We start from the raw sequence: 27,051 nt of genomic DNA, 5'->3' as shown, positions 1-27,051 counted from the left end.
ACTTGATAAAAAAACAAACATGAACACATACATACACATACAGAAGTGAAAGTAACATAAAATTGGCAAACTATCAACCCTGTGATATTCAGCATTGGGTGCATGCAACCTGACAGTAACTGTAGAATATCTACAAAAGTCCAATTATTGAATGATGGCAACTAACAACTTCAAAATACCAACAACTCCTCAACATAGCAATGTGTGTTTGTGTGTGTGTGTGTGTGTGTGTATTGTGTGTATGTGTGCGCCACAAAGAGCACACCAGAGTCCTGACTGTGTTGTGTGAAGTCGGGGGGGGGGGGGGAGGGGGGAAGGTTCACAGTGTCGTACAGCAGGATCCCACGTCAAACAGTTTCAAGCAAGACTGTATAGTTGGAACATACAAAATAAATTTTATTATCCATTCTCTTCATGTCTACATCTTATTAGAATTTCTAGACATTGTCATTGTCAAATAACACACCCAAATTAAGTCTAACAATCCTGACAGGTGCAATAGTACATGTTCTGTCAAGTCCAGGTGTCAAAATATAAATGAATGTGAAAAGCAATTTAAATCATCTTTGTTATTGTCAACATAAAAAGGGCGGGGAGGCGTGGCAGCCACAGTGAGAACTAGGCAGGATGTGGCCATGATCACACACACAAAACACAGGACTAGGGGGAACAGAGGGGTCCCCCTCAGGGCTGGGCCCCGGTGGCTGCGGGGACTTGTGTGGCCAGAGTGTTGGGGGCGGAGATGACGGGTGATCCAGCGATGTTTGCCAGCGGCTGTGAGGAGGTCATTGAGCTGATGCCTGAGACACAAAATAAAGCTTGCTTACCACACTGGGGGGGGGGGGCTCAGACCACCGGAACTATTCCCGTTTGGGAATAGCAGGACCTACCGGCCATCATACTTGAGGAGCTGACTGGTGTGGAGCTGGCCGCCATCCCTCCGGGAGTGGCCCCCCTTCCCTGATCTCTAACGATGGGAACTGGAATAGAGATCAATTGCGTTAGATATCCTAGCTAATTCCATATCCTGTTTAGGTCAGCTGAAATACAGTAAAGTCTCGTTATATCGATATCGGTTATAACGAATTACTACTTATTACGATACTATTTTCATTTCCCGGCAAATTTCTAGTCTTTTATGATATAATTAGTTCCGTTAGTACGATACCCGGTTATTATGATAATCCGGTTACTAGGATGCCCTTTTCATCTCCCGCCAGCCAATTTGGTCTGCTTATATCGATACAAAAGCAGCTTAAAATCAATCTTTGCTTAAGGATTTCAATACCAAAAAAGTACACGGCGAACGGCTGCTTCCAGTCAACTTTATTTTTCACACTTCCACCACCAGAGCGCAGCACACACACCGATTCCTGCACTTCCTGGTTCACAGGTCATGCTCAACCCGCCCCACATAGCTGGCCAAACACATGCCTGTATAGAATCTATACACACGAGAGAAACCACGAACGCAGTTGGTTCTTCTGTTGCAGGCATGTGTTTGGCCAGCTATGTGGGGCGGGTTGAGCATGATCTGTGAACCAGGAAGTGCGGGAATCGGTGTGTGTGCTGCGCTCTGGTGGTGGAAGTGTGAAAAATAAAGTTGACTCGAAGCAGCCGCTCCCCGTGTTCTCTTTTGGTATTGAAATCCTTAAGCAAAGATTGATTTAAGCTGCTCGACATTGTTCTAGACTATAGAACAATGTCGAGTGCATTATTGCCCACTTTTAATGCAGTTTGGCGCAGGATCGGATATATGGATAGTCCGGTTATATCGGTATTTTTTCCGACTCCCGAGAATATCGATATAATGAGACTTTATTGTAGAAGAAAAATATTCCACTCACAGAAGTATGGATGATCCATGGCCTCTTTGGCTGTCAGACGGGCTTGATGGTCATAGCGCAGCAGTTTGTCCAGGAAGTCCAGAGCCTCTGTGCTAACCAGGTGCTGGTTCTCGCTGTGCACAAACCTCTCCCACCTTTTACGAGAGTGCCTAAGAAACGATAAATGTCCGATTCATTTGTGTTCATCTAAAACGTATCAACGGAATTCTAAGTGTTCTCTCACATGTACATTCAATGCTGCCGAGCTATGAAAACAACGTAAAAAGCTACGTAAAAATTCAAAGGGTGCAAAAACTCAAAATTTCCAAGAAAAACATGCCCCAACGTTCCCTCCATGATGTCACGTGATCTTGTGAGACTCCAGCTCACTGACGACCTAAAGCAGGGGTATCCATAGTGAGGCCAAAAATTCTACATCAAGCCAAATAAAGGACCAGCAGACACAAAAGTGCTTGTTAAAAGATATCAACGATTTGGATAAATATGAAATATCACATCACCGTGACAACAAAGAAACTGGAGGATACAACCCACAAAGAACCATGCAAGATGTGGTAACATTTGACATCACCACCATGTTGCAAGGGCCTGCTTAACAAGAAGTACTGGAATTAGGAACTGTCTTGTGCCATTCAATGGCATTCCAACAATTACATTGGGGAATGGTATAGACGACAACAATTGTTGGAACACAAAAAAAATACAGCAGAAACAAAAAACAGCTGTAATTTTATACGAATAAAGTCAAAACACTAGTGGGAAAAAAGTCGTTTTCTAATGAAAAATGACATTTTCACAATAGAAGCAGTTGATGTTTGCTAAATACAAGGATGAAGAGTCTTGAACCAGTCATTGGATGGTCATATCACCTTGTACTTTGGTACTTGACCAAAAAAATTAAAAAAAACCCAAAAATTAAATAAAACAAAAAAAACCAAAAAACTTTATATTAGGAAAGCAGGAAGTGAACAAATGTAACAGTTACTGATTGTAAAAGTACCAGATGGAGGGGTAGGATTTAATAAGCTTTGCTTCTTCCTACTCCTTTTGGACATGTGGAACTGTGAACTGATTATGTGATGCATTCAATTGTAATCTGATGCATGTTCAAATGAAATTAAACCATTACCATTTTCGTGGCAGTGTTGAGTTGTTTCTGTGGTACTCTTCCATTACTACTATACTATTTATCACATGTTAACAATGCCGCTAACCCATATTTGCGTCACCATGTAACACCGACGCCGTGCAGATCACAATCAATAATCAAATTTGTTAAAGGCGAAGTCATTATTGCAGTACTTTTTTTGTTGTTGTTAGAAAAACCTTAAAAAACCACACAAAAGGTGGTATGTTCCCTTGAGAGCTTACCTGTGCATAAATACAACCACCTACTTGTGTTATGTGTTCATGTTTGGAGTCCGGATGTGCATGAATGCACCTCATGTGTGACTGATGGAGAACGAGGAAATGTGTGTGTGTCTGTGTGTATAAACACAACAGCGACATGTACATGTTAAGGTCAGAAAGGGTGGGGGGATATCAAACTGTGTCGCTGCCAGGACGGACGCCATATTTAGCTTAAATGCTTGATATAATAATTAGATTACCCAGTACTGAAAAACATTCATACATACACTATATCCTATCTGTATTGTATTACAAAAGTAATTTTATAGGTAATGTTATGTTTAATTTTCCTATTATTTTCCACTCCAAGTGGATCCCCACTTTTTAGTATTGGCAGATTTTTGACCCCCCCAAAAAATCCATTCCATAACATTCCTTATGTTCTATATACACTATATTAATTAATCAATTTATGCATGTAGGTCAAAACAAACTAGCTAAATACACTTTCAAAATTCAGATAACATAATATTTGTGTTACCTTCCCAAGATGTCGTTGAATCGCGGGTCCAATTCAATGTTGTATTTGTCAGTGTAGTCATACAGGTCCTCTGTGCCCAGTACTTTTGCAATTCGCACGAGCTGAAACAAAGAAATAAAAACATAATTTGACGTTAATTCCACTATAACTGTATTATGCTTGGGACCCAACACAGCCGCATTGGTTTAATGGCAAAGAGCTTTTTGAATCGTGTTTGATGTTTCCATTAGATCTTATGAATTTAATTTATTATTAGTTAGCTATACAGTTGTATTCAGATGTTTACATAAACATCATTTTGATGAATTACTTGAATCATTCTTTCTCTGGAACTCCAAAAACCATAACAAACCATAAACTAATATTGCAGAAAGCGTCACTATTTTGTGAAACTGTTTGACCTCCAGGTAGCTTTGCTTGTAACCGCTGGAATAAACAAAACACCTTGAAGGCTTCAGTGGAAAAATTACTATTATTATTATATATTATCGGGCTGAATGGCAGTCGAGTGGTTAGAGCGTAAACCTCACAGCTAGGAGACCAGGGTTCAATACCACCCTCGGCTATCTCTCTGTGGAGTTTGCAGGTTCTTGCCGTGCATGTGTGGGTTTTCTCCGGGTACTCCGGTTTCCTCCCACATTCCAAAAACATGCTAGGTTAATTGGCGACTCCAAATTGTCCATAGGTATGAATTTGAGTGTGAATGGTTGTTTGTCTCTATGTGCCCTGTGATTGGCTGGCCACCAGTCCAGGGTGTACCCCGCCTCTCGCCTGAAGACAGCTGGGATAGGTTCCAGCGCCCCCACGACCCCCGTGAGGAAAAGCGGTAGAAAATGAATGAATGAATTATATATTATTATTACTATTATTATAGCAAACTGATAGGAATATGGCAGGTATGATGGCATAATGTAACATAAAATCATTAATTTATTTTTTTTTAAAGCAGTCAACTTAAGTACGGCTTCCCCGCCTTTCTTTTTTTCGCTTTCCTGACACAGGAAGTGTACACACACAACCGCCAATGACCATGTGACCAGTGCCTCCACACATTATATTAGATACTATATGACATCTACATTATCTTTGAAGTCAGTGCACACTTACATGGAGCCTGGGGAACAATACATTGTCTTTGCGTGTTATAAGGGGCACTTAAAGCAAGGAAACCGATAACTTCGGGTTTTGTAGTTTAAAGTTGAAAAACATGAGATAATGTCACACATCGGTTCTGAGTTTCAGCAGTCCGGCTGTGGATATAAGGCTAATTTCAAGTATTTTAGGTCAGGATCACGAGGGTGGGTCTGTTTCATCCTACCTGATCGTAGTTGTCGTGACCGTGAAAGAAAGGTTCCTTTCTGAAGATCATGCTCGCCAGCATGCAGCCCAAACTCCACATGTCCAAACTGTAGTCATACATCTGCACGAGAGCGGAGAAGGTCCATGGTAAGAACTTCACAAGCTTATGACACTTCTGAATAGTCCAGACGTGTGGAAAAAGAACGGCGTCCTCACCTGGTAATCTACCAGAAGTTCAGGTCCTTTGAAGTACCTGGAGGCCACTCGCACGTTATATTCCTGGTTTGGGTGATAGAACTCTGCCAAGCCCCAGTCGATTAAGCGAAGCTGAATATTAATGAGAGGGAAAAAATAGAGCTGTGTTCATAACATAACACTGAATCAAAATGGCGTATGACTAAAAGGTGATTGTAAGAGCCAATACCTTTCTGTGTTCATGATCAATCATTACATTGTGTGGCTTCACATCTCTGTGCATGATGCCCATACTATGGCAGTAATCCAAAGCCTAAAATGACAGGTCCATATCGTTTAAGACAATACTAACAAACACGTGCTCAAAAACTAAAGCAAGTTGCTTACCTTTAAGATTTCATACATGTAGAACCGGATGTCAAAGTCAGATAGGGTTTGATACAATTGCTGTAAAGCAAGACAACATGCATGCCATTAGTTTTGTCCCTCGGATGTCTTATTGGGAGTGATTAACGACATTGATCCATACCTTGAAGTCTGTGTTGTTCACATGTTCAAAAACCAGAGCAGGGGTTCGGGACTACAAAACAAAAAATAAAAACATCAAGTGAAACTGCATATTACTAATATGAACTACCAAGTTTATACGTTTTTTTTTTCAACCCGAACACCTGATCCATGTTTATATTTTTGCAAAAAAGAGGTGATGATGCAAGTGCACAATAGACAAAGTCATGTTTCGTGCAGTTTTAAGCCATAAAAACAGCCACAAGGTGGTAGAAGTGCATTTTATAAGAGCTTGACGTGTGTCTTTTCGCATGTAATAACACGTTCCACGGGATACGCATTGAAGAGAAATTGAAAACCTCATGTGGCTAAACATATATAGATAGATAGACTTTCATTATTGTCATTGCACAATATCACAGCAGTGAAATTGCCAACGAAATGTCGTTGCCTGGCTCCCGCATAATAATAAATAATAATAATAATAATGTGGAGAATAAATAGATGACATCATTAAAGCACTTTGTGTTGCATTTCTTTGCAGGAAAAGTGCTATACAAATAGTTGATTTGATTTTGATCAAATATGAACAATGTACAGCGTAAACAGTAATTTGTACAAATAATATGGCTACATTTGTGTCAAAATTAGCAGTCTAATCTTTCTTTTGATATGTTCCATGCTTATGCAGCCATAGAACACAATAGTCTATGTTCCGTGAAAATATCAGTCAAAATTAACGATTGATCGATATATCGGGCCGATATGAGCGTTGTTTACTTGAATCGGTATCGGCCGATACGCGCGTAGGTTCGCCGATGTAGTTTTCCGCGGCGTGATTTACAGACATGCATCCATGGGCAGCTTTGTGTTGCCGGAAGACCCTGCAGCACATGGAGACGCGGTACCCTGAAAGCAGCATTATCCACAACAAGGGTACGTTTTAAACTTTTAATTAGTCTCTAACGGTTAAACTTAGTTTAGGGGTTAAATGCGTGTGTGATCTCTCAGAGCACGCACATACACACACATAAGAGCGGATTGGAGCAGCTATGTCTGCTATCAGAGGTCTTTAGCGTGCACAACACCAACTTTAATGATGAGAGAAATGTTTTATATATAGTACTGAATTGTGAAAACGTGTTTAGAGCAGTTTTCTGTTGTTATCAATCAAGCGGTAGCGAAGTTTTTCAGTCAGCGTCTGCTCAGCTGGTGTGTGTGTGTGTTTGTTACTACTGTGTGCAATACCTCAGTTGTTTTAATTATGCTTAAATATAATATTTTTTTGATTTCATCAACATACTTGAATTAAAAGCAACAAATTTTTATTTTATAATAAGTGTGGTTAAGTTGAAAAAAAGTTGAATCCTACACTGTACAGTAGGTGTAGGTTAGGTAGGTTATTAGTAGTAGGTAGTAGTTATTTATAACCTACTTATTAGTAGGTTATTTATACTCAAGTTAAATTATTTGTTTTATTTTATTTCACAGACTTGAATAATTAAAAGCACCAAACACTTTTTTTATACTTTAAAGAGTTTACATGAATGTATGTTTAAGAAATCTGTGTTCAGTGTTTACATTTGAATAAATGTTTGTTTAAACTTGAGACCTGTAATATTTGTTATTGTCATTTTTCATGTTAATTGAGGGAGTGAAAGCAGCATCGGCCACAAATATCAGCAGTCCATAATCGGCCTGAAAAAATCCATATCAGTCTATCCCTAGTCAAAATGCTTTAAAATGGCCGAAACTGGAGCGGGAGATGTCTTTTAAAAATGGCTGAGATTGAATAAGTTAATTAAAAACATGTATAAATACATACCACAGGATCCTTGACAATATCTAAGAGTGAGATGATGTTTGGGCCGCCCCGGAGGTTCTCTAGGATCTTTATTTCCCTCTTGATTTTCTTTTTCTTCACCGGCTTTGAAGACAAGAGTAACAATTGCAATTTCAAAATACCCTTAAATCAAATTTGCTACACATCTACAAGCGCCGTACCTTTAGTATTTTGACGACCACTTTTTCGTTGTTTGTGATGTTTATAGCTTCGAACACCTCGCTATATTTACCCCGCCCGAGTTTCCTGACTAGCTGATAGTCGTCTTGGTTTCTGAAATAGGGAAACAGTGAAGAAATTAAAGCCATTTTCAATTGATGATAATAAACCACTTCAACTCTACCTTACCCCCACTCAACAACATGGGACTCATAGTCCCAGTATTCCCTCGGTCTCTGTGTGTTTACATCAGGGTAAACTCGAGAGCGGCTGGGGACAGGGCCAGACATATTCTACACGGAATCTTCTCGAAAATCTCCTAAAACAAAACACACCGACAAGGTCACTACATGTTAGTAAGATGTGTGTCATCTTATACACAGTAATCAAATAAATTTTACCTGGAAGCTTTTCTCCAGGAAGATGGTGACGGATGAATTGGAGCGAGATTAGTTGAGATGCCGCTGAAGTTGGAAAGCTACAAACACATTAACAGGCCCATTGTTAAAGCTTACCATCACCCATTTGAATCTATTTACATAACACCATTTGACTTTGAGTACCTATCAATACACCGATAAGGGTGCCATACATAAAAGCAAGTACATTATACAACAGGAATGATTAACAATTACGCTAAAAGACTACAAACAGTATTAGAAATTCACCTGGATGTTAAATGGGGGCATCCAACCAGTTTAATCAGGAGGTACAGGGTTCAATACAGTCATCACTGGGGGCAACCAGAAGGGAATATCTTCTGTCAAGGGGGGGAAAAAACAACAAAGTAGGTTGATTAAAATCAATGCTGTCAATAAGTCCAACTAAGCTAACGCACGCCATCTACTATGGTACATACGACTAACATCGCTTTGATGTGGAGAAGCAAATAATTCCCTTAAATGATGCGATCGGGTGTCACAGAGGTCCATGTGCTTGTGCTAATTTAAGGAGAATTTAATAAACAGGACGGGTGTGCGCGGAAAACCTTACTGGGTCCACACCACGGCCTGTACAAGTGCAATGCAGCTAAGGCGCTAACGTTAGCCAGCAGGCAAGCCGGCTAGCCGGCCGGGATGCTAACTCGTTAGCGTTAGCTCGTCAAGTAAAAGAAGGAAAAGCCGGTTGGAAAGTCACATATAACACAACGAGTGAACTCCATCAGGGTCTAAGGACGCCTCACATTACATAGGTGATATTAAAATACTCAAAACACTTATTTATATAGTCGTGGTATATTTAACCGGCGTACAAGCTTCGAAAAATGTATTTCCTAAAGCTAAAAAGTGCTAAGCTAGCATGCTAAAATAAGGGGGGGGAGTGAATAGCCTGCTTTTGGATGGCGAGGCAACTGGCTGACAACGCCTTAAAAAACACACCCTACGAGCACCGATGTGGCCGCGGAGAGGTTAGCGAGGCAGCTCTTCGTCTTCGCGGCGACCCTTCGCATGTAGAAGGCTTAACGGCAGCGACATAAATAAAGACGATTCGTGGTAAAAATACGATTACCTCTCAGCGTTGCTGGGACGTCAATATGGCGATGCTCGGGATCAAGAGCTTAGCACGGGCGCCGTTTCCGGCAGGGGGCACTCTCCTATTTTCATTTTCCTGATTTTTTTTTTTTTTTTTTTGCAGCATCCGCCTCCAACAGGTCTTGTTGTAAATGTTTACTTTTTAACGAGCTATATTTTTTATTTGGATAATAAATTTATATGGTATTTATAAGGTAAATAATAGAGTACAAAAAAGGGAAGTTGACTATATGAAGATGCTTTGTTTTTACTCAAACAATGATGGGACTGTAGCTGCAACAAGAAACAATATCCACACCAATGTGCATCTTTTAAAAGGATGCTTCACTTGAAAGAACAGCCTGGGGGCATTTCCCTGCGATAATTAACCACACGTAACTGAGACAAGACAGTATATAGTTGAGAAGAATCACATTGAAGTATCAATGGATCTTTGTCAGCCTGCTCGGTCATGCAATGCACATTGAGGGGAGTGGATAGCTATCATTAAAGGAGAAAGGCCCCACTCATCAACAGCAACGAAAAAAATAATAAAACTAGCAGTGGCCGATACTGCATATGTTGGTATCAGTCGATACCAAGTACATTCAGGGGCAGTTTTTTCAGATTAGGCGAGGTTACTCTAACCCAGGGGTCTCAAACATGTGGCCCGCAGGACACCAGTTTGAGGCCCCCGCCTTGATATGAAAGTTTAATGTTAGTGCGGCCCGCGCAAGTTTGATATGGATGCTGTATGGTATCATGTACCCAGAAAAAATGATTACGTTTGATTAATGTTCATGTTAAAGGTTAAATAACTGTTAATAGTTATCCTCCCTATCCGTGTGGAAGTGGTAAGTTTTTGGCTATTTGAGTTTAAAGGAAATAGCTTGAAGGCTACCGTTTAGGTTGCTAGCTCTCTAGTTTGCGAGTTAGCATGTGTCTCAAGACCCTGCAGTTGCGCAATGTGTTGTAAATAAAAAGAGTATAAATGTGACTATAGTCGTGTTTTGTCATGTCTACAGGGCTCTAATAATGCTTTGTTCATTTTAATCTGGAAAAAATAATTTGTCTACCCACCAACTATATGCGGTTTCTTAAGTTTTTATTATTTGCCGTTTTATTATTATTATTATATTTATTTATTACTGATTGATTGATTTTCTTTATTCTTGATTTGTTTATTTATTTATCATCTTATTTTGTGCAGACAAATAAAAATTAAGATATTTGAGAACAGTGGAATGTTTTATCAGAGCTTGTGGACTCCTAGCATCATCAGCGCAACTTGGCACGAGCCATTACATTCCAGTGGATTCCAATAGGCGCATTGTTTGCGACATTTAGTTCCACTTGGTGGATACTTTGGCCCGACAAAAATTTTAAACATTTTGAAATTTTCTTGCCACCAAACAAAATTTTTTCCGCCGTTACGAGCCACCACGAGCCAGTTGGGAGGCAGTTTGAGCCACTGCACACCACTAGGCACCTTATTGGTGACAGTAGGCGCAAATTGCATTGGATTTTTGCCCCCCCAAAAGCCCTCCTCTGTCCAAAAATTATTCCCTGACAACAATATAACAATATATAACTATAATGATATCGAGGACAACAGACTTCATTTACACCAGTATCAATTTGGTATTGGTATCACTACTATCGATAATTGAATCGACCCGCCCGCCCCCTAATAAAAACCTCAACTGCAGGCCTGCTGCATTACAGTGACGGACAACCAAACGCGACAATGAAGCTGTAAGTTTTCATACGTTATGTGTTTGTTATCAGTCAGATGTTTCATTTCAATTATATGCATTGATTTTTTTTAATTTTTTTTATTTTTAGCTTCACATGTTGGCTGATGTTCCTTCCGCTTGTAACAGCAGCCCCAATAAGAGGTGAGACAATGTGATTACCAAGAAAAAATGGAGGTCATTTTCTCCTGTTGTGTTTCTGTTGCTTTTTTTCTAGCTCCAAGGGAAAATGTTTTAAGCTTTCTGAATGGTGAGGATATTATTTAGATGTTTTTATATAAATACTGTTCTCTAATATAATTAATTTGTTCATTACTGTTGTTGTAGATGCACTTGGCGCAACCACTGAAAAGGCCAGAAGGGAAAATATGACAGGTACAGATGTATATAAAAATTCATTCACATTCTTTATTTTTTTTGCATGGATTTTTAGAAATCAGTCAGACTTTATACATTTTTATTTAATTAAGTTAATATTTTGTAATTTAATACATTATACGTTTTTATTGGTTATTTACTTACCCTTCCTTTAACCACTTAATTCTGGGACTCAGGCTTTTTAAATAAAGCACCTGAATTTGACCTGAAATGCTCTTTATGTTTTATGTTTTATTTATCTTAATTTATTAATTTCTAATTGTAATTTTTCCTATCAATTTTGTTTTATTATTTTTTTGTTTGTTTGATTTTTTTTTTGACATTTTAACATTTATTGTAAGAATTTTTTTTAAGATTTTAACTTTCATTTAAGAATTTTTTTTTGACATTCTAACATTCATTTAAGAAAAATTTGTTTCTTTTTGACATTTTAACATTCATTATAAGATTTTTTTTACATTTTAACATTCATTATAAGATATTTTTGACATTTTAACATTCATTATAAGATTTTTTTGACATTTTAAAATTCATTGTAAGATTTTTTTTGACATTTTAACATTCATTTAAGAATTTTTTTGACATTCTAACATTCATTTAAGAAACATTTGTTTTTTTTTGACATTTTAACATTCATTATAAGATTTTTTGACATTTTAACATTCATTGTAAGATTTTTTTTGACATTTTAACATTCATTGTAAGATTTTTTTTGACATTTTAACATTCATTGTAAGAATTTTTTTTAACATTTTAACATTCATTTAAGAATTTCTTTGACATTCTAACATTCATTTAAGAAACATTTGTTTTTTTGACATTTTAACATTCATTGTAAGATTTTTTTGACATTTTAACATTCATTATAAGATTTTTTTGACATTTTAACATTCATTGTAAGATTTTTTGACATTTTAACATTCATTATAAGATTTTTTTGACATTTTAACTTTCATTGTAAGATTTTTTTGACATTTTAACATTCATTGTAAGATTTTTTTGACATTTTAACATTCATTATAAGATTTTTTTTACATTTTAACATTCATTATAAGATATTTTTGACATTTTAACATTCATTATAAGATTTTTTTGACATTTTAAAATTCATTGTAAGATTTTTTTTTACATTTTAACATTCATTTAAGAATTTTTTTGACATTCTAACATTCATTTAAGAAACATTTGTTTTTTTTTGACATTTTAACATTCATTATAAGATTTTTTGACATTTTAACATTCATTGTAAGATTTTTTTTGACATTTTAACATTCATTGTAAGATTTTTTTTGACATTTTAACATTCATTGTAAGAATTTTTTTTAACATTTTAACATTCATTTAAGAATTTCTTTGACATTCTAACATTCATTTAAGAAACATTTGTTTTTTTGACATTTTAACATTCATTGTAAGATTTTTTTGACATTTTAACATTCATTATAAGATTTTTTTGACATTTTAACATTCATTGTAAGATTTTTTGACATTTTAACATTCATTATAAGATTTTTTTGACATTTTAACTTTCATTGTAAGATTTTTTTGACATTTTAACATTCATTGTAAGATTTTTTTGACATTTTAACATTCATTGTAAGATTTTTTTTACATTTTAACATTCATTATAAGATTTTTTTGACATTTTAACATTCATTGTAAGATTTTTTTTTACATTTTAACATTCATTGTAAGAATTTTTTAACATTCATTTAAGAATTTTTTTGACATTCTAACATTCATTTAAGAAAAATTTGTTTTTTTTGACATTTTAACATTCATTATAAGATTTTTTGACATTTTAACATTCATTATAAGATTTTTTTGACATTTTAACATTCATTGTAAGATTTTTTTTTACATTTTAACATTCATTATAAGATTTTTTTGACATTTTAACGTTCATTGTAAGATTTTTTTGACATTTTAACATTCATTATAAGATTTTTTTGACATTTTAACATTCATTGTAAGATTTTTTTGACATTTTAACATTCATTATAAGATTTTTTTGACATTTTAACATTCATTATAAGATTTTTTTGACATTTTAACATTCATTGTAAGATTTTTTTGACATTTTAACATTCATTATAAGATTTTTTTGACATTTTAACATTCATTGTAAGATTTTTTTTACATTTTAACATTCATTATAAGATTTTTTTGACATTTTAACATTCATTGTAAGATTTTTTTTAAATTTTAACATTCATTGTAAGATTTTTTTAACATTCATTTAAGAATTTTTTTGACATTCTAACATTCATTTAAGAAAAAAATGTTTTTTTTGACATTTTAACATTCATTTAAGAAAAATTTGTTTTTTTTGACATTTTAACATTCATTATAAGATTTTTTTGACATTTTAACATTCATTGTAAGATTTTTTTTTACATTTTAACATTCATTGTAAGAATTTTTTAACATTCATTTAAGAATTTTTTTGACATTCTAACATTCATTTAAGAAACATAAGAAACATTTGTTTTTTTGACATTTTAACATTCATTATAAGATTTTTTTGACATTTTAACATTCATTATAAGATTTTTTTTGACATTTAACATTCATTGTAAGATTTTTTTAAACATTTTAACATTCATTTAAGAAACATTTGTTTTTTTTTGACATTTTAACATTCATCATAAGATTTTTTTTACATTTTAACATTAATTATAAGATTTTTTTTGACATTTTAACATTCATTGTAAGAAAATTTTGGTTTTTTTTTACATTTTAACATTCATTGTAAGAAAAGTGCAGTGAAAAAATATGACTGGATAGACAAACTGTATTTTTTTTCTTATCTTTCTTATTAATTAAATTAATTCAATATATAATAATAAAATAAATGACTAATTTTTGAAATTTTTGTTGTTTAGTGGATTTTTATTTACTTTTCACGAAAAAAATGGTCCTTCACATTAATAATGTGTCCAAATATGGTACTGCTACTATATATTTATTGTTATTTAATAGTATGTACAGTTACTATCTATTATATCTAATGATACATTTTGGCAGTTAATTGTCATTTCTCTGCTAATGCAGCCCACAGAAACCCTCCAAACAAACCGGAGAGAGAAGAAGTCGATTCTGAAGGTATATCTTGTGTTTGTAAACAATACTGTAGTACAGTACAGGTATAACACACAAAGTTATGCATTAACTTTCATCACTGAAATAGATGTTTCAGAGGATCAATCTACTGAGCGTGCCAACCGAGATGCATTCGGAGGTAAACATTTTATGACAAATAATTAGCTTTCAGGTAAAATAAACACTCTTGAATATTTCAGAACCAGGAGTATCCGATGCAAACCTTGCTGATGATAGCAGAGGTAAGTGCAGTCGTTTGAATTTAGACCAGTAGATTATTGCACATGCCTGGAAAAATGTACATTTTTGAGAAATTATGAAGTATATAGCATATTATAACGACCACCTTTCATTCATACTGCTGTATTTAAACCCGCATATTACTACCAGTCAAGTTTTGATGACGGTAATGATACTGCCGTCACAATATATTCAAGTTTAACAAGTAAAAAAATAATAAAAACGATAAATGTGTTAAAAAAAAATTGGAAATTTTTCACTAAAAGTTGCAAGTTTGCGTATATTTGTATATGAATGACGCCATATTTCAAAACCACATATAGGACGACGCTAAAAAATCCCTCTGTTTTAGGACACATTCGAAAAGAAAGCACTCATTGGTCCCTGGTGTGCTGCATTTATATCAGCCTCCCTCTGGTGGACATGGGCAGCATTGCAGTTCCATCTATCTATTTTCTATGCCGCTTGTCCCTCAATGAAATGCTTCAGTACTTGTTTGTATATTTCTTAGGTATACCCTTAGAGTTGTTAAGTTGCTGTGAGATGAATTTAGCATTTGTTGTGAGTTTTTTTCATCAGTTATGATTGGCTCCTGCCAAATAGAGCTACCTGGTCCTCACAGATGAATTGTATAGTCCGGTTGACTTATATCAGCTAATGGACTAGAATTTATAGTACTTTTTACTTGTTATGATGTATCATGAAGTGTAACAGGATTTATTGTCCTTTTTTTTAGGGAAGAATTATGTGTTACACTCAGATCAATTATCAAATACAATTTTGTAAAGGAGGTTGGGATACACTGTATATGTATGAAATAATTTTATTTTATTGTCCTTTCTTCTCACTGGTGTGCTACCTCAAAAAGTACTCCTTTTGTACTTTTCAAGTAAGAAAAAAACCTTTTTGGTCCTATTTTTTCTGGGGGATTGCAATAATTAGGCCTACATGGTATATTTATGTAGATGTACCCTAAGGGAACATTTTCTTTATACTTTCAAAGATCTTGACAGCGATGAGTTTCCTCGGACAAAGGAGGAAGTTAAACTACCAACCGGGAGGCAGATGGAAGCAGCCATTGTGGATGCGACCAGCCGGACAGCTCCTGATCATCAGAGTGCAGAACGTGCTGACCTGAACAGTGAGGAAGACGGTGTCGTGGTTGCTCATTTAGGTGGAGCTGTCCAAGGCTGCAGTAGGAAAGGATCACCTGGAGCGGTCCACTTGCAGGCCCAAAGTGAAGAACTGATGGACCGGGACAGTTTGGAGGAGAGCAACATGAGACCTGCAGTGGTGGACAGAGGAATTGACAATGATGGTGAGTTAAGTCACATAAAACCTTGGTTTTCGTATACCTGAGATGTCATATGAGTCGGTTTTTCCTCAATAATTTTGACCACATTTTTACCCGTCTGGGTTTTTTTGCTATTTATTTATCATTTCACAAAATGGAGTGCCCAAACAAAGTACATGTTGCTGACACATTGTATGCATTCTTTATGAAGTGAGTCTGCTTCATAACCCACCATGGGGCCAAAGTCTGCATCTATTCATTCATTCATTCATTTTCTACCGTTTGTCCTCACGTGGCTCGCGGGGGGACTGGAGCCTATCCCAGCTGTCTTTGGGCGAGAGGCGGTGTACACCCTGGACTGGTGGCCAGCCAATCACAGGGCACATATAGACAAACAACCATTCACACTCACATTCATACCTATGGACAATTTGGAGTCGCTAATTAACCTAGCATGTTTTTGGAATGTGGGAGGAAACCGGAGTACCCGGAGAAAACCCACGCATGCACGGGGAGAACATGCAAACTCCACACAGAGATGGCCGAGGGTGGAATTGAACTCGGGTGTCCAAGCTGTGTGCGCTAACCACTCGTCCGCTGTGCAGCCGCATCCATTCATCAGTTAGAATTATGCCACACTGTTTTCTGGATGTTAGCTGCGCGGTGGACGAGTGGTTAACGCCCAGACCTCACAGCTAGGAGACTCGAGTTCAATACCACCTACAGCCATTTCTCCGGGTATTTCAGTTTCCTCCCACATTCCAAAAACATGCTAGGTTAATTAGCGACTCCAAATTGTCCATAGGTATGAATGTGAGTGTGAATGGTTGTTTGTCTATATGTGCCCTGTGATTGGCTGGCCACCAGTCCAGGGTGTACCCCGCCTCCGGCCCAAAGACAGCTGGGATAGGCTCCAGCACCAGCTACCCTTGTGGGGATAAGTGGTCAAAAACGAATGAATGAATGTTTTCTGCATGTAAAATATGAAAATGTATTTTTATAATATTTGTAATATTATATAATGTCTGCAACAAATGTATTATTTTTTAAATATTTTTTATAATTTTTTAAATATTTTTTTATAATTAATATTTGTATTATTACATTATTTCCTAAGGTTAAGGTTTTGGAATAGATTAATAATGAAAACCAAAAACAGTATGTAGTACAACACTTACATATCCATGCCTTTTGTGTACTGTAATGATACTGTGTAGCTTAAGGGTCTTGAGATAGAGGAAGACTTTATTATTAAGCACAGATAAAGAAAGACTTCCTTTCAAAACAACAGATTCTAACCCGAATTCACTAAATGTGATCACTCAGGGTAGCAGTCTCAGTTATGGTGGGGTAACCAGAAAAACCCCAAAACATCACACATCAACGCAAAATAGCAAGCGCTATTTATATACACTTTGCCGCAAATCATGCTGGTAATCAGGAAGTGCTCCTAGCGACGCTGCAATATGAACATGACAATAATATACACGCCGATATTATTTCCACAGAAACCACAGAATTTGTGAGCTCCGAAACACATCAATTAGGTAAGTCTTGATGAGATTACATTTTTTTAATTGAACAAATATCAAATATCATATATGTTTTTCTTGTGTGTGTGTTTTTTTAGCCCCAGCACACGCCAAGTACCCTGCTTATTCCAGAAACTAGCCAAGCCTCTTGGTGGAAGTGATCCAAAAACCGTGGATTTTTTTTTTTTTTTTTGGTTTAAGTGTGTTTGTGTTCATACGGCTTGTCATGCAGCTATTAGGAATACTTTAGGAATACTACAATTGTTCCTCACAATGAAGTGACTCAGTCGCTCATGTGTGTTGACTCATAGAAAGCATTCTAAATCTGAGCTACGACAAAACAAGTAAAATGGGGTTTGGGTAAGGCAATAGTTTTTGTCGAGTTAGCAGATAATTGTGCTTATTTTAGGTAACATAGCTTGGTTTTGTCAAACTTGATTTCTTAGATTTGTTTTTTTTTTTAACTCTGAGCTTCACTTTTTTTTATAAATAAAAAAACAGAATACCCAATGCAGTGTATATTTGATGAAAAAACTGCAAATAGTCATTAGTATTAGTTTATGTTTTTACCTTTTCTTCTATTCAGTGTGGCGATATTGCTCCGACATGTCTTATTTTGCCATTTTATTTTATTTTTTTATATGTCACAAGCCAATAAACTTTGCTAGCTATATGCTACACATTGGAGACCGGCATCTTAAGTCATGAAAAGTACTGAAAATCAGTATCAGCATCATTTCCAAGTGTATAAGCTTTGAACCCTGCTGCTCATACAGTGGTGCTGCTAATTTATCACTATATTCTACTCTTGTGATATCTCCTTTATTTCATATTTAGTACCATTTATGTCAATAATGTGCTCAAATCAGTTAAGAAACGGTGGTTCTTTCTTTAGCAGGAGCCGATCACAAAATAATTCACAACGAGCTTGTCAACCTAATAATGAATGCTAAACTCATCACACAGCGACTCAACACTCAAAAGGTAATACACACAAAGGAAATATACAAGACAAGTACCAATACGAGTTAAACATTTCATATTGGTACTTGTCTTGTATATTTCCTAGCTATCTCTTGGGTGTTAAGTTGTTGTGTGATGACTTTAGTGTTTTTTTGTGACATGACCGTTGTATTGAGGCATGACCTCTTGCAATTTAGGATGGGTTAATAAGCTCTTTGTGATTTTTTTCATAGCTCATGATTGGTTCCTGCATGCCACAATATGTCATTGTATGGCGTGTTTTAATTTTACAAACATTGACATTTTCTGGAAAAATAAAAAAAAGAAAAAAAAACTGTTTGTGTTACTTTAATACATCTACATGAAATTTTAAATTGGATATTGAACTCTGAGTGCAAACTTGCGTGTGAGTACACGCAACACAGTTAAGGGATGCGGTTCAAAATGGTTCAAAACCACTGTTTCATTTCCTAGTATTGGAGTTCACTGTACACATCCGATTGGCCTCCATGTAGCTCCTACAGACAAAAACGAGACATCAATTAGCGTATTAGAGTATTTAAATGGATTTAATAAGGCTTGTTTTGATGAAAGAAAATAAAATTCCACTTGACCTGATAGGGAGATTCTGTTATCTGGGATGGATTTTCCTCCTTTGCGGTTGCGACTGAACAAAACACAACTAGTCAAACACAAATGGTCATTTGTGTTATACTGTAAATGTATGGCTTACCATTAAGTTCTTTCTTTTTCTTGTGGAGGGTGACAATGTAGAAGACAGAAATAGCGATGAAGACGGTCAAAACGATATCACAGGCAATCATTGCTACTACTGACTGCATGCTAATAAGATAACAGGATCCACACTCTGTTAAAGCCAAAACAGACAGATGATACAATCAATAGCCGGAGTAAAAACAGGAGTAAAAAAATAGCCTTACCTTGTTGTCCTGTTGAACCTGCAAAAAAAAAGTTATTAATAGTAACTGTGTCGAAATATATCATTAAAAACCAAGGTTTTCACACTCACCAAATAGTGAACCGCCAATACAAAGTGTGTCCTTCATGCTTGTTTGGAGTACAGTAGTGATATTCCACCGGGTAGGCAAACAGAGGAAGTGAGGCTTTCATGTGATGAACGATGGCGAGGAAGGAGTTTGTAGTTTCCTCATTTTATAAAATATTAACCAATGAAAAGCCGATTACTCAGATATAAGCTTCATTATTGGAATAAGTCTACTCCGGTTTCCTCCCACATTCCAAAAACATGCTAGGTTAATTAGCGACTCCAAATTGTCCATAGGTATGAATGTGAGTGTGAATGGTTGTTTGTCTATATGTGCCCTGTGATTGGCTGGCGACCAGTTCAGGGTGTACCCCGCCTCTCGCCGAAAGACAACTGGGATAGGCTCCAGCACCCCCGCGACCCTCGTGAGGAAAAGCGGTAGAAAATAAATGAATGAATGAATCAAACATAAGTTTGTCCAGGAAGCTAGTGGGAATGTTGCCCAGGCGTTGAAGATTAATGGTGTGTCGGTCATGAACGAACGGGGCAAAAGAACTAGTTCTTTTTTTTGTGAACAGAATGAACAGGGTCACCGCCCCTAAAATACCCGTTCAGTCCGTTCAGTTGCAAATGTTTTTTTTTGATTGGCTGGAGAGTCAGTTCACCGTTCCTTTTGCGTGCTTGTCCTATTGTCATGCCGAATTGAATTAGTTCTTTTGATCCGTTCGTTCATGACCGACACACCAAAGGTTAACGACCAGGGTTCAATTCCACCCTCGGCCATGTCTGTGTGGAGTTTGCATGTTCTCCCCGTGCATGCGTGGGTTTTCTCCGGGTACTCCGGTTTCCTCCCACATTCCAAAAACATGCTAGGTTAATTAGCGACTCCAAATTGTCCATAGGTATGAATGAGTGTGAATGGTTGTTTGTCTATATGTGCCCTGTGATTGGCTGGCCACCAGTCCAGGGTGTACCCCACCTCTCGCCCGAAGATTTCTGGGATAGGCTCCAGCACACTCAAAACCCTCATAAGGATAAGCGGTAGAAAATGAATGAATAACAAAAGTGGATTGAATATAAATTCCCAAACAATTTAATACAAAAATCAGGTCTTGCGTCTGGAGAAATTCACATACACTTTGTCACCTGTGAAGAGATGTCAGATGGGACAATATGTTAATGAATCATCATCATTGGAACATCACACACCCACACACACACACACACACAAAGCATTTTGCCTCACCGTGTCCTCGACGATGCTTTTTTGAATGCATGGAGATGGTGCAAAAGTAGGTGAGGAAAACCAGGAAGAGAGTCAACACCACATCTGCGCTAACAATACCTGCCACCATGCCAGGCTCGATGGTGTAGCACGGCACAGGGCTGTCTGACAAGTAGAGCACGTAACATAAGAAGAGTGGGTGGCACTGGGAAAAAAAGGCTAGACACAATGAATCAAGTCTAGGAATCAACCAACGACACATAAAATTTCATAGTACAGGGAAGTTGTAGCTTACACTTTTCCCGTATGGGCACTTAGATCAACAATACTATCTGCCCCAATGGCTGGATGGGACACACACACAAAAAAAACAGCTCCGTTACCCACTTTTGGGCCCCGACCCACCAGCTGAGAACCACTGATACGTATATTCTAATTTTGTTGATGTTGGACCAATGTAAATATTGCTTTTGGACCTATATTTATGACAATAAGATCCATTTGGTGAGGTCAAAAGAAAAACTTAAATGCATTGACATATATAAGAAACATAAGAATATTACTGGAAATAGCTTTCTGAAAATATTGAATTGCCCTCGTGTACAAGTTGGTTCTGATCCACAGGTATCATAATATAACATAACAAAAACATAACATAAAACATAACAAAAAACATAAAACATAACATAACATAAAACATAACATAAAACATAACATAAAACATAACATAAAACATAACATAAAACATAACATAATACATAATATAACATAATAAAACATAACAAAACATAACATAAAACACAACATAAAACATAAAATAACATAAAACACAACATAAAACACAACATAAAACATAACGTAAAACATAACATAACAAAACACATAACATAATATAACACATAACAAAACATAAAACATAACATAACATAAAACATAACATAAAACATAACATAAAACATGACAACATAACAAAACACATGACATAATATAACACATAACAAAACATAAAACATAACATAAAACTTAACATAAAACATAACATAAAACATAACATAAAACATGACATAACATAACAAAACACATAACATAATATAACACATAACAAAACATAAAACATAACATAACATAACATAAAACATAACATAAAACATAACATAAAACATAACATAACATATAACATATAACATATAACATATAACATATAACACATAACACAAAACATAACATAACAAATAACATAAAACATAACATAACATAAAATATAACATAAAACATAAAACATAAAAAAAATTAACATATAACATAACACAAAACATAACATAAAATATAACATGACATAACATAAAACACAACATAAAACATAACATAAAATAACACAACACATAACATAAAACATAACATAACACATAACACAAAACATAACATAACATAACATAACATAACATAACACATAACATAAAACATAACATAAAATAACACAACACATAACACAAAACATAACATAACATAACACATAACATAAAACATAACATAAAATAACACAACACATAACATAAAACATAACATACAGTGAAGAAAATAAGTATTTGAACACCCTGCTATTTTGCTATTTCTCCCACTTAGAAATCATGGAGGGGTCTGAAATTTTCATCGTAGGTGCATGTCCACTGTGAGAGAGATAAACTAAAAAGAAAAATCCAGAAATCACAATGCATGATTTTTTAACAATTTATTTGTGTGATACAGCTGCTAATAAGTATTTGAACACCTGAGAAAATGAATGTTAATATTTGGTACAGTAGCCTTTGTTTGCTATTACAGAGGTCAAACGTTTCCTGTAGTTTTTCACCAGGTTTGCACACACTGCAGGAGGGATCTTGGCCCACTCCTCCACACAGATCTTCTCTAGATCAGTCAGGTTTCTGGGCTGTCGCTGAGAAACACGGAGTTTGAGCTCCCTCCAAAGATTTTCGATTGGGTTCAGGTCTGGAGACTGGCTGGGCCATGCTAGAACCTTGATATGCTTCTTACGGAGCCACTCCTTGGTTTTCCTGGCTGTGTGCTTCGGGTCGTTGTCGTGTTGGAAGACCCAGCCACGACCCATCTTCAATGCTCTGACAGAGGGAAGGAGGTTGTTCCCCAAAATCTCACAATACACGGCCCCAGTCATCCTCTCTTTAATGCAGTGCACTCGTCCTGTCCCATGTGCAGAAAAACACCCCCAAAGCATGATGCTACCACCCCCATGCTTCACAGTAGGGATGGTGTTCTTCGGATTGTACTCTTCATTCTTCTTCCTCCAAACACGCTTATTGGAATTATGACCAAAAAGTTCTATTTTGGTCTCATCTGACCATAAAACTTTCTCCCATGACTCCTCTGTATCATCCAAATGGTCATATGCAAACTTAAGACGGGCCTTGACATGTGCTGGTTTAAGCAGGGGAACCTTTCGTGCCATGCATGATTTCACATCATGACGTCTTAGTGTATTACCTACAGTAACCTTGGAAACGGTGGTCCCAGCTCTTTTCAGGTCATTGACCAAGTCCTGTCGTGTAGTTCTGGGCTGATTCCTCACCTTTCTTAGAATCATTGAGACCCCACGAGGTGATATCTTGCATGGGGCTCCACTCCGATTGAGATTGACCGTCATGTTTAGCTTCTTCCATTTTCTAATGATAGCTCCAACAGTGGACCTTTTTTCACCAAGCTGCTTGGTAATTGCTCCGTAGCCCTTTCCAGCCTTGTGGAGGTGTACAATTTTGTCTCTGGTGTCTTTGGACAGCTCTTTGGTCTTCGCCATGTTACAAGTTAAAGTCTTACTGATTGTATGGGGTGGACAGGTGTCTTTATGCAGCTAACGACCTCAAACAGGTGCATCTGATTCAGGATGATACATGGAGTGCAGGTGGACTTCTAATGGGCAGACTAACAGGTCTTTCAGGGTCAGAATTCTAGATGATACACAGGTGTTCAAATACTTATTTGCAGCTGTATCACACAAATAAATTGTTAAAAAATCATGCATTGTGATTTCTGGATTTTTCTTTTTAGTTTATCTCTCTCACAGTGGACATGCACCTACGATGAAAATTTCAGACCCCTCCATGATTTCTAAGTGGGAGAAATAGCAAAATAGCAGGGTGTTCAAATACTTATTTTCTTCACTGTACATATCCATGCCTTTTGAGTACTGTAATGATACTGTGTAGCTTAAGGGTCTTGAGATAGAGGAAGACTTTATTATTAAGCACAGATAAAGAAAGACTTCCTTTCAAAACAACAGATTCTAACCCGAATTCACTAAATGTGATCACTCAGGGTAGCAGTCTCAGTTATGGTGGGGTAACCAGAAAAACCCCAAAACATCACACATCAATGCAAAATAGCAAGCGCTATTTATATACACTTTGCCGCAAAGCATGCTGGTAATCAGGAAGTGCTCCTAGCGACGCTGCAATATGAACATGACAATAATATACACTCCGATATTATTTCCACAGAAACCACAGAATTTGTGAGCTCCGAAACACATCAATTAGGTAAGTCTTGATGAGATTACATTTTTTTAATTGAACAAATATCAAATATCATATATGTTTTTCTCGTGTGTGTTTTTTTTTTTAGCCCCAACACACGCCAAGTACCCTGCTTATTCCAGAAACTAGCCAAGCCTCTTGGTGGAAGTGATCCAAAAACCGTGGATTTTTGGTTTTTTTTTTGGTTTAAGTGTGTTTGTGTTCATACGGCTTGTCATGCAGCTATTAGGAATACTTTAGGAATACTACAATTGTTCCTCACAATGAAGTGACTCAGTCGCTCATGTGTGTTGACTCATAGAAAGCGTTCTAAATCTGAGCTACGACAAAACAAGTACAATGGGGTTTGGGTAAGGCAATAGTTTTTGTCGAGTTAGCAGATAATTGTGCTTATTTTAGGTAACATAGCTTGGTTTTGTCAAACTTGATTTCTTAGATTTTTTTTTTTTTTTTAACTCTGAGCTTCACTTTTTTTATAAATAAAAAAACAGAATACCCAATGCAGTGTATATTTGATGAAAAAACTGCAAATAGTCATTAGTATTAGTTTATGTTTTTACCTTTTCTTCTATTCAGTGTGGCGATATTGCTCCGACATGTCTTATTTTGCCAGTTAATTTTATTTTTTTATATGTCACAAGCCAATAAACTTTGCTAGCTATATGCTACACATTGGAGACCGGCATCTTAAGACATGAAAAGTACTGAAAATCAGTATCAGCATCATTTCCAAGTGTATAAGCTTTGAACCCTGCTGCTCATACAGTGGTGCTGCTAATTTATCACTATATTCTACTCTTGTGATATCTCCTTTATTTCATATTTAGTACCATTTATGTCAATAATGTGCTCAAATCAGTTAAGAAACGGTGGTTCTTTCTTTAGCAGGAGCCGATCACAAAATAATTCACAACGAGCTTGTCAACCTAATAATGAATGCTAAAGTCATCACACAGCGACTCAACACTCAAAAGGTAATACACACAAAGGAAATATACAAGACAAGTACCAATACGAGTTAAACATTTCATATTGGTACTTGTCTTGTATATTTCCTAGCTATCTATTGGGTGTTAAGTTGTTGTGTGATGACTTTAGTGTTTTTTTGTGACATGACCGTTGTATTGAGGCATGACTTCTTGCAATTTAGGATGGGTTAATAAGCTCTTTGTGATTTTTTTCATAGCTCATGATTGGTTCCTGCATGCCACAATATGTCATTGTATGGCGTGTTTTAATTTTACAAACATTGACATTTTCTGGAAAAATAAAAAAAAGAAAAAAAAAACTGTTTGTGTTACTTTAATACATCTACATGAAATTTTAAATTGGATATTGAACTCTGAGTGCAAACTTGCGTGTGAGTACACGCAACACAGTTAAGGGATGCGGTTCAAAATGGTTCAAAACCACTGTTTCATTTCCTAGTATTGGAGTTCACTGTACACATCCGATTGGCCTCCATGTAGCTCCTACAGACAAAAACGAGACATCAATTAGCGTATTAGAGTATTTAAATGGATTTAATAAGGCTTGTTTTGATGAAAGAAAATAAAATTCCACTTGACCTGATAGGGAGGTTCTGTTATCTGGGATGGATTTTCCTCCTTTGCGGTTGCGACTGAACAAAACACAACTAGTCAAACACAAATGGTCATTTGTGTTATACTGTGAATGTATGGCTTACCATTAAGTTCTTTCTTTTTCTTGTGGAGGGTGACAATGTAGAAGACAGAAATAGCGATGAAAACGGTCAAGATGATATCACAGGCAATCATCGCTACTACTGACTGCATGCTAATAAGATAACAGGATCCACACTCTGTTAAAGCCAAAACAGAAAGATGATACAATCAATAGCCGGAGTAAAAACAGGAGTAAAAAAATAGCCTTACCTTGTTGTCCTGTTGAACCTGCAAAAAAAAAGTTATTAATAGTAACTGTGTCGAAATATATCATTAAAAACCAAGGTTTTCACACTCACCAAATAGTGAACCGCCAATACAAAGTGTGTCCTTCATGCTTGTTTGGAGTACAGTAGTGATATTCCACCGGGTAGGCAAACAGAGGAAGTGAGGCTTTCATGTGATGAACGATGGCGAGGAAGGAGTTTGTAGTTTCCTCATTTTATAAAATATTAACCAATGAAAAGCCGATTACTCAGATATAAGTCTACTCCGGTTTCCTCCCATATTCCAAAAACATGCTAGGTTAATTAGCGACTCCAAATTGTCCATAGGTATGAATGTGAGTGTGAATGGTTGTTTGTCTATATGTGCCCTGTGATTGGCTGGCGACCAGTTCAGGGTGTACCCCGCCTCTCGCCGAAAGACAACTGGGATAGGCTCCAGCACCCCCGCGACCCTCGTGAGGAAAAGCGGTAGAAAATGAATAAATGAATGAATCAAACATAAGTTTGTCCAGGAAGCTAGTGGGAATGTTGCCCAGGCGGTGAAGATTAATGGTGTGTCGGTCATGAACGAACGGGTCAAAAGAACTAGTTCTTTTTTTTGTAAACAGAATGAACAGGGTCACCGCCCCTAAAATACCCGTTCAGTCCGTTCAGTTGCAAATGTTTTTTTTTGATTGGCTGGAGAGTCAGTTCACCGTTCCTTTTGCGTGCTTGTCCTATTGTCATGCCGAATTGAATTAGTTCTTTTGATCCGTTCGTTCATGACCGACACACCAAAGGTTAACAACCAGGGTTCAATTCCACCCTCGGCCATCTCTGTGTGGAGTTTGCATGTTCTCCCCGTGCATGCG

The 27,051-nt window shown here is 36.5% G+C and overlaps 3 protein-coding genes across 5 annotated transcripts; all 3 read right to left on the bottom strand.

Annotated features, from left to right (window-relative positions):
* Positions 1-372: 372 nt before the first annotated feature.
* Positions 373-16,058, bottom strand: LOC131137138 (casein kinase II subunit alpha). Of its 3 annotated transcripts, none has more exons than XM_058084728.2 (15): positions 15,861-16,058; positions 8,410-8,501; positions 8,143-8,219; positions 7,931-8,060; positions 7,744-7,855; positions 7,565-7,666; positions 5,762-5,812; positions 5,620-5,679; positions 5,462-5,545; positions 5,254-5,364; positions 5,057-5,158; positions 3,739-3,839; positions 1,848-1,996; positions 891-980; positions 373-800 (listed from the first exon to the last, which is right to left on the bottom strand). In XM_058084728.2, the coding sequence occupies exons 4-15, from the start codon at positions 8,029-8,031 to the stop codon at positions 685-687; spliced, it is 1,179 nt and encodes a 392-aa protein (XP_057940711.1). In that variant the 5' UTR covers positions 8,032-8,060; positions 8,143-8,219; positions 8,410-8,501; positions 15,861-16,058; the 3' UTR covers positions 373-684. The 3 variants fall into 3 exon arrangements, with proteins under 3 accessions (XP_057940711.1, XP_057940709.1, XP_057940710.1); XM_058084726.2 differs by lacking the exon at positions 15,861-16,058 and adding an exon at positions 9,251-9,405; XM_058084727.2 differs by lacking the exon at positions 15,861-16,058 and adding an exon at positions 9,121-9,265.
* A 2,610-nt stretch (positions 16,059-18,668) lies between these two features.
* LOC144901977 (TYRO protein tyrosine kinase-binding protein-like) lies at positions 18,669-20,239 on the bottom strand. The gene is made up of 5 exons (XM_078798059.1): positions 19,546-20,239; positions 19,457-19,474; positions 19,249-19,383; positions 19,130-19,182; positions 18,669-19,033 (listed from the first exon to the last, which is right to left on the bottom strand). The coding sequence occupies exons 1-5, from the start codon at positions 19,580-19,582 to the stop codon at positions 18,986-18,988; spliced, it is 291 nt and encodes a 96-aa protein (XP_078654185.1). The 5' UTR covers positions 19,583-20,239; the 3' UTR covers positions 18,669-18,985.
* Positions 20,240-25,364: 5,125 nt separating this feature from the next.
* Positions 25,365-26,653, bottom strand: LOC131137143 (TYRO protein tyrosine kinase-binding protein). The gene is made up of 5 exons (XM_058084740.2): positions 26,273-26,653; positions 26,184-26,201; positions 25,976-26,110; positions 25,857-25,909; positions 25,365-25,760 (listed from the first exon to the last, which is right to left on the bottom strand). The coding sequence occupies exons 1-5, from the start codon at positions 26,307-26,309 to the stop codon at positions 25,713-25,715; spliced, it is 291 nt and encodes a 96-aa protein (XP_057940723.2). The 5' UTR covers positions 26,310-26,653; the 3' UTR covers positions 25,365-25,712.
* Between the last annotated feature and the right edge of the window lie 398 nt (positions 26,654-27,051).

This window comes from Doryrhamphus excisus, linkage group LG17 (assembly GCF_037039965.1).
Source record: "Doryrhamphus excisus strain RoL-2023G ecotype Guam linkage group LG17, RoL_Dexc_Guam_v1.1, whole genome shotgun sequence".
Classification (NCBI taxonomy): Eukaryota; Metazoa; Chordata; class Actinopteri; order Syngnathiformes; family Syngnathidae; genus Doryrhamphus; species Doryrhamphus excisus.
Note: the sequence above shows the minus strand (reverse complement) of the source record. Positions and strands in the feature narration are given on the sequence as shown.